Raw genomic sequence first — 8,176 nt, forward strand, 5'->3', positions numbered from 1 at the left:
GGATTCCCACCTGCCATTGTGCTTTGTGCTCCTCTGGGTTCATGGAGATGGGCTTTTGTTGAGCTGAGGACTCTCCTGTGATGGGCCTGGAAGCAGTCAGAGTAGGGCATGAACTGAATTGTTCATCCTGACATCATTTCCTTGGGCCTTTATTTTGTTTGCAGATGTGCTTCTTATCACACAGACTAACATAATCCAGCAAGAACATAATCCTCTGGAGGCATCTGCATATGGAGGTCATATATGTATGATTGTGGTATTACATAAGATATGACAGCAGAGAACTCAAATTGCTTTTCAGAAATGCATCACGGTTAGGCGAAAAGCTGTGCTGTTGCACGGGCCATGGCTTCCTTCAGGGCCAGCATCACGGCCTTGTTTCTAAGACTGTAGATGAATGGGTTTAAGAATGGGTACAGGACAGTGTTCAGCAAAGCTACAATGCTGTTGGTCTCCAAAGAAACATGTCCTGACGAGGGTGCGTAGAGAGCAATGCAGCTGCCATAGGCAATGGCCAAGGTGGTGAGATGGGAAGAGCACGTAGCAAAAGCTTTTCTCCTCGCAGAGGCTGCTGGCATTTGTAGAATACAGAAGAAGATGCTTGTGTAAGATGCCAGAGTTAGACACAAGGAAGACAGCACAATAAACAATAAGAAAACCACATCTGTTTTCCAAAGCAGGGTGACATCAGAGCAGGACAGTTGGAATAAGGGGGTGTTGTCACAAAAAAAATGCTGGATGTTGTTCAAACCACAGAAAGTGAGCTTGGAGAGCAGCACCAGGCGGTAAATCAAGAATGTGAAGCCCATGACCCAAACAGCAGCAACCAGGTGGATACAGAGCTGATGCTTCATGATGGCAGCATACCGCAAAGGCTGGCAGATGGCAACGTAACGGTCAAAGGACATGACAACAAGGAGAACAAACTCTGCAGCACCCAGGGCAAAATAGAAGGAGGACTGGGCAAAGCAGCCACCTACTGAGATTGTTCTCCTGCCAGAGCTCAGAATCACCAACAGTTTGGTGCTTGTGCAGGATGTAAACCAGATTTCCAGGAATGCCAGATTGCCAATGAAATAGTACATGGGGGTTTGCAGGCGGTTATCCATACACACCAGGAAAATGATAGCTGCATTCCCCATCACTGTTGTCAGGTACATGAGTATAAGGACCAGGCAGAGAAATAACTGTAGCTTCTGATCAAGCCCTGAGAAGCCTTTAAGGATGAATTCAGTAACGACAGTTCCATTGCCTACTCTCATGCCCAATTTCCATTCATCCTGCTGGGGCAGGAACATGGCAAATATACAAGTCCAATAATTTCATGGCCTAGACAGAAGGCTATCTCCTTCCTTCTCTATTTTCTTCTTGACGGCTTCCTATACAATAGAGACTGACTTTTCTGTTTTACATATCAGGCAGAATCCTCTGAGAATTTCTTGTCTTCTTTCCAACTTTGTCCATCAGCCACAAATGATTCTCAAGAACACAAGACTAACAAGGTGTTGTTAGCGATTGCACCCTGTTCCTGGGAAAGTCCATGTTCACTCAGAACAATTGCAAACATCCATCATAACAATGTTTTAAAAGGAAATCTCATGTCCTGAACAAATACTTTCTATTACATAGGAGCTAAACCATCAGTTCAAATATGTACATTGAAAGTTATTCTCTCTCCTCTTCAGTACTTGCCTTTTTGGACTAGCAGCAGCTGAGGATCCCTTGATTTCAAGTTAAGAGAATTTCAAGTACCTCTTTTGCAATGTCCTGCTTTCTTCTACATCATCTTCCTTTGCTTCTTTAGGAATGAGGGAATACCAGTAGTAAGTGTAGTTTGCCTTTTTTAGTACTGTAAATTAAGGCCAAAATTCATTGTGGTCCCACCAGATCAGTGGAAATGGATCTGTCACACAATCTCATCTGACCTCATTCTGTGTGGAAATGCAGTTGTTTCTGCAGTTGCTCTCCTCTCTTACTATCAAACGTCCTCACCTAAATGCCTTATGTTTCCGAGAGGTGTAAAAATCTTGTCATCTTTAAAAGTTTAAGGACAGTCCTTGTTGTTTGAAGAATAAATGTCTAAAAAAAGCAAAGTGCCAAGTACTACTGTGTAGGTTTATATTTCACTTGTCTAAAAGTCACATCCTTCAGGTTGAGAAATTTAACTTACTCCCATCCTGTCAACTCTGAGAGAGAGAGAGAGAGTCTGAAAGAGATTCCTCACCTTTGTTTGTCATGACAGTTCTAGGCTGGGACGACCCAGCCATGAGCACTTTCTCTTGTCTCCACTGACTGTTGGGGGAGCCTCGGGAGAACAAGTTCTCAGAGGCACCAGGAGTGAAGTAGATTAAACTCATTACTCAAGTTTCTGATGATTTTAGTAAATTACTCCCTTCTGTAAATCAAACTACTCCTCTAACAGGAAAATAAGCAAAACTAAAACAAAAACAACAAGAGAAACTTGTTCAGCAAAGACAGACATTTTCTCCTTCACCTTTCCCTATGTGTTTAGACATAGAAAGGATCAGAGCAGATGACTGCAAAAAGAGAACAACTCCTCTAAATCCAAAGGTGGGGAAGGAGATGATGGATTCAAGGCAGTGAAGTAGTTTCTGTGTGGGCTGTATTGTCCCCTCAGGACTTGTCCCAGAGCAGAATGGGTGCACTTAGGCAGTAAAATGGGAAACTCAGAAGTGGGGAGTACAACCATGCTTGCATGGACATTTCAGTCTGGGGTTTGGGCTGGTCTTAGACTCCAAATGCCCTGCCTTGCTCTTTGCCTCTAGACTGGCAAAGAGGAATCTGTGCACTGGCTTCATCTGGAAAACTTGTTCAGATTAATCCATTGGCTGTAATTGTTTTAGCTGAAGATTGGCCTGGTCACCAACAGCAATATGTTGTGGTTTAGACCTGACAGGCAACTAAGCACTGAGGGGATCTGGTCAAGGACCATTTCCCCTGCAACGAGGGTAAATAATCATGGGAGGCAGTGATGGGAAACAAGTCTGGTCAGTCACATTAATCATAAGATCACAAAAACATAGAAAGATTTGGTTTCAAAGGCACCTTAAACATCACCTAGTTCCAACTGCCCTGCCGTAGCCAGGGGCACATTCCACCAGACCAGGTTGCTCAAACCCCATTAAGCCTGGCCTTGAACACTTCCAGGGATGGGGCACCCACAATTTCTCTGATCAATCTGTTACAGTGCCTCACCACCCTCAGAGAAATCAATTTCTTCTGAATATCCAGTCTAAAACTACCCTCTCTTAGTTTAAAAGCTACCTCTGTTCTGAATGGAAATGCAGAAAGGGAAGACACACTGGGCACAGTTGTTTGTGTTGCTTCTTCTGCTGCTAAGGACAAGAGTTATGCATCCCAGTCTGTCTCGGGAGCCTCACACTGAAATGTAGGTGCATGGGGTTCGCATCCAATCCTGATATATGACCTCCTCATCCTTGTGGAGATGGTCAAAGAAGAGGAGCAGTCATTTGTAAGCACCCAGCAAAGAAGTGCACAGCATCTGTCCCAGTCCTTGTCTTTTATACTTCCTGCAGCTACGGAAATGGGGGACAGTCACCTTAGAGGCCTATATCGTGCTTTTCTGATCCATGCAGAATTTTCAGATAACCAAGGGCATCAGAAATGGCCCCAGAAACTAATGTCTGGGATATCCCATCTATTTTTATTCACAAGCTCTCATCTGCATGGTATCTCTCCTCCAGCTGGACCCCTCTCTTCACATCTAATTCCTTTTCCAAGGAGCCCCCAGTGGGCTGCAGCAGCTCAGTACTTTGGCAACTTGGTTGTCCATGTTGCACCTGGACTATTGCCCATGGTGGGGATTGGGAGAATTTCCTTTCCTCTTCTTGTCTCACACCTGGCTTTCTCATCTGGAAGAAATCTCAGCTGATGGCTTCAGAAGAATTTTGTCTCTCTGTGAAACTCCAGAGAAATATCCTCATCAATCAAAGTGTTCATGGAGCAAGGATCTGTGTGGGTTGTGTTTGTTGAAAGTTGAGAAGCAGACAGTCCTGGAATTGTGATCACTGGTGGGCTAAAGCAGCCCTGTGTTTCAGTTCTCCTCTGTGCTGAGGAAGGACGCTGCCATCTGACACTGAGCAAACCAGAACCTTGGTAAGGAAGCCTCTGAGACATGGGGTAGAGAAAGGAGTAAAAGTTTTATTTAATCACACCTGGAATTTGATTGAAGGCACTTGATTTGATTAAGGTACGCATTAAAGGTGATGTTTATATTTTTTGTGTGTTTTTGGGGTATTGTTTGATATGTTACAAGAAAGATGCATGATATTGTTCAATATACAAGAAAAACATGTTAATATATATATGCTAATATATATAGGGTCAACATGGTAATATATATATTATGTTTATTCCTTGATCTTATAGGACATTCTAAGGAAAGTAAGAGGGATTTGGGACAAGGGAACTACAAGATGCAACGACAGACTTCAGTGGAGAAGGCTGATGTCAGGAGAAGTAATGCAAGTCCTAGGAGATCAATGAGAGAAATGGTGCAAGATTGGGAGTTGATGGTCAAGATTGTCTGTACAGTGTCAAACTTCTACCTCTCCAGACCTCCTTAAGAGACTCTTAGGCCTTTCTGTGTCTTAATAAGCCCAAGGTATAGTTGCTGACAAGTTTATCAGCTTCAGCCCCTTAGAGCAGACTGATGAGATCTCTCAGAAAGCCAAAGTCAGAAGCCAAACCCCAAAGTCCTTCAAAGCACTGATTGGTCCCAATAAGGGCCATTTCTGAAAAAGCCCCATGGACACCTTAGAGCAGGCAAATGGAGGCCATCATTACAGGTAGGCCAAGGCCCTGTGCAGGTGGCTCTGAGCCTGAGAAAATGCTGGCTTTTTTTCATCAGGCAGAAAGGCCAAGGCCTCCTGCCAGCCCTGGGCAGAGAGGTCCTGTCCCTCACGTGTTGCTCCGGTCACTTCCTTGGGCAGTGGGTTGCGGGGTATGCAGTGCCAAGTAACACACATTGGTGTGACGCCTCCTGGCCTCCTTCAGGAGGTGCAAAGAGGAAATAAGGATCAAGTTGTATTGTTTTCTCACAGTACAGCATCTCCTCCAGTACCTTGGTGGCAGAGAAACCTGCCGTAGCCAAGGGGACAAGAACTTGGCTTTATTTCATAGAATCATAGAATATCCCGAGTTGGAAGGGACCCATAAGGATCATGAAGTCCCACTCCTGGCACTGCACAGGTCTAACCAACAGTTTAGACCATGTGAGTAAGTACACAGTACAATCTCTTCTTAAATTCAGACAGGCTTGGTGCAGTGACTACTTCACTGTGGAGCCTGTTCCAGTGTGCAACCACCCTCTCGGTGAAGAACCTCTTTCTGATGTCTAGCCTAAACTTCCCCTGCCTCAGCTTAACACCATTCCTGCGGATCCCATCACTGGTGTTTACAGATAATAGGTCACCTGCCTCTCCACTCCGCCTCGTGAGGAAGGTGTAGACAGCAATGAGGTACCCCCTCAGCCTCCTCCTCTCCAGGCTGAACAGGCCCAGTGACCTCAGCTGCTCCTCATATGTCTTCCCTCTAGGCCCTTCACCATCTTTGTCGCCCTCCTCTGGACACTCTCCAACAGTTTAATGTCCTTTTTGTACTGTGGTGCAAAAACTGCACACAGTACTTGAGGTGAGGCTGCACCAGCACAGAACAGTATGGAATTTGCAAGGTCTAGCCTTGCCTGTGCCCACTGTCCATCTCCACCACTGTCTTTCCTATGCTGTCCCACACCTGTCCCTGTTTCCCTTCAGGGAAACAGATTCTCTTTGAGTTCGTGGAACTCTTCAGAAAGTTTCTCCACAGCTGAGACGCAGGCCTGTAAGGAAGAGGAGAGACTTTCTTCATACTGCCGAAGTTGTTTAGCTACTTCGTCGGCTGTGGGTTCCTCATCATCTTTCCAGGCCATTATTGCCAATGAACTGGCATATGATGATAGTGCACTCTGTACAAACTTCCGCCACATGGGTCATGTACACCTGACTTCATCTGGATCTTTGGATGTTTGTCTGAGGTCTGAATCCTCATAAATCACTTCCCGTACGGCTAATTCCCTCAGGTACTGGATTCCCTTCTCCACAGTGGTCCACTTGCCTGGTAGACATAAAAGTTCTTCCTTGAAGGGATACCTTTCCCTCACAGCTGAGAGGAGACGCCTCCAGAGGCTGTGAGATTGTGCTCCATCTGCAATTGCTTTGTTAATGCCTGTGTCTCTAGCAAGGGATCCCAGTTGTCTGGCTTCCCTGCTGTCTAATTCCACACAATTGGCTCCAGTGTCCCAGCATCAGAGCAGCCAGGTGACAAGCTGCTCACCTATACAGCGACCAAAATCTTTTCGCACATCTTGTAGCTCACGCTTGTATAGGTTTTGGGTAGTTACTGTTGATTTTTCGGCATCCTCATCTTCCTCCTCCCTGAATGCAAACATTCATCTGGCTTTCCCATGTTGCTCCCATGTTGACATTTCCGTGGCTTCATTGATGTCTGTACCTGCTCCAATTGTGTCCTAAAAAACAAATCCATGGACTCATAACAGATTCCCTTCAGGTAACTTCTGACATAGCACATCCCTTCCACTACCTTATCTTCCCTCTCTTCCCCACCCCACCACCCAAAGCTTCCCTTTGAGGCAGGTTTTTTCTCAGATGCTTTTTCCCATGACCAAGGAAAGTTCCAACAACTCAGAAACCATCCTTCACACAGGCATCCACACCCATCAGCCTTCCTGGGGCCTGTCAGCTGACCAGACACAAGAAACCTCACCATGATCTTCCAGGCCATGTGGCCTTCCTCACGGTATTTCAGCTCCTCAGATAGACACAACTAAGCTGCATGCCTGCTGCACCCCAGTCATGTACTTAGGCACAAGACATTTGACAACCCACAGCCAAGGCAGTTTCTGCATGGGCCTTTCAGGTACTTGGGCAGAGGGCATCACACAAGCACCATGCCAGACAGGTGCCTTCTGCTGGCCTGTGAGAGACACTGGGAGATGTGAGCCTAAAAGCCCATTTGGAACCAGGAGATAAGGGTTGACCTGGTAGCTACTTCAGAAATATGGGACCTCCAAGTGCCTTGCCCAGCTGTGCTCCTGCTGCTAGCCTCTCAGCTCCAGAGGCAGAAGTGGTCTCACAGTACCCACCAAAACCGATTGCTTCCTGCTGCAGTCAGAGTTTCTAAGGCACAATCGACACTCTATAAGAACATCCAAACCCAGCACGCTCCTTGAGGCCCAGCACCTAAGAAATGAAAGCAAGGTCGCCGTCATCCTCCAAGTCCATGCACCTCCTGATGGGCTTTCAGCTTCTCTGATGTACAGCAGACACCTGTGTGCAAGCTCTGTTAGGTACTAGGGTAGGACTGACCTTGAAATAAATATTTACACTAGTTTCATGTCAGTGCCTCCTCTGTTACATATGACAGCCACAATGATACAAGTATACACCAGCCATGTTTCTGAAGGTGGCACATCATGTCCTCAGTCAGAAGTGCCCTGACACCCACCTGCAGAGCCATGGGCCTCCTGCTGCCTCCTGAGATCCTGAGGCACAGCTGACCTCAGCAGAAAATCCCCATCCATCTCCTCTTTGAGCCCTATGACCTGAGCAGATCCATGTCACCTCCTCCAAGACCAAGCAATCGCTGCAGGACCTCTCAAGCCCTTCTTAGCCTCATGGGGTGAAACCGCTTCAGTTTTGTGATAAGAGTGCAGGAATGAGGGATTTGAGGTTTTAGTTGCTCAGGTCAGGGTTTAGGAATTAGATCTTACCTTCTAGGTTAGGGGTTGAGCAGTGTCTTAGAGGAAAGCTTCGGTGTAGTGCTTTGGGTAGACAGTCAGTGTTTAGGGTATGAGCTAGATCTCTGGTTAGGGTTACATTATGTGCTTTGTTACAGGACAAGGGTTGGTGTTAAGGATGGCAATTTAATGCTAGCGATTAAGGGCTAGGGATGAGGGTAATCTATTGGTTAACACTAATGGTAGTGGGTGATGTGCTTGGGACTCTTTGATAAAGGTAGGATTTGAATTTGGGGATTAGAGCAGTGGATTCCTTCCATGGTGAAGAACAGTAATTAGGGTAACACTAGGCTTTAATGTTCCTGGTTAGAAATATTACCAAGGCATAACCTGAATATT

General features: G+C 46.0%; 1 protein-coding gene across 1 annotated transcript; it reads right to left on the minus strand.

The window, feature by feature from the left end:
• Positions 1 to 314: 314 nt before the first annotated feature.
• Positions 315 to 1,262, minus strand: LOC116500130 (olfactory receptor 49-like). The gene has a single exon (XM_032205044.1). It carries the CDS (start codon positions 1,260 to 1,262, stop codon positions 315 to 317), a length of 948 nt encoding a protein of 315 aa, XP_032060935.1.
• Between the last annotated feature and the right edge of the window lie 6,914 nt (positions 1,263 to 8,176).

The sequence above is a fragment of the Aythya fuligula genome, chromosome 31 (genome assembly GCF_009819795.1).
Source record: "Aythya fuligula isolate bAytFul2 chromosome 31, bAytFul2.pri, whole genome shotgun sequence".
Lineage (NCBI taxonomy): Eukaryota > Metazoa > Chordata > Aves > Anseriformes > Anatidae > Aythya > Aythya fuligula.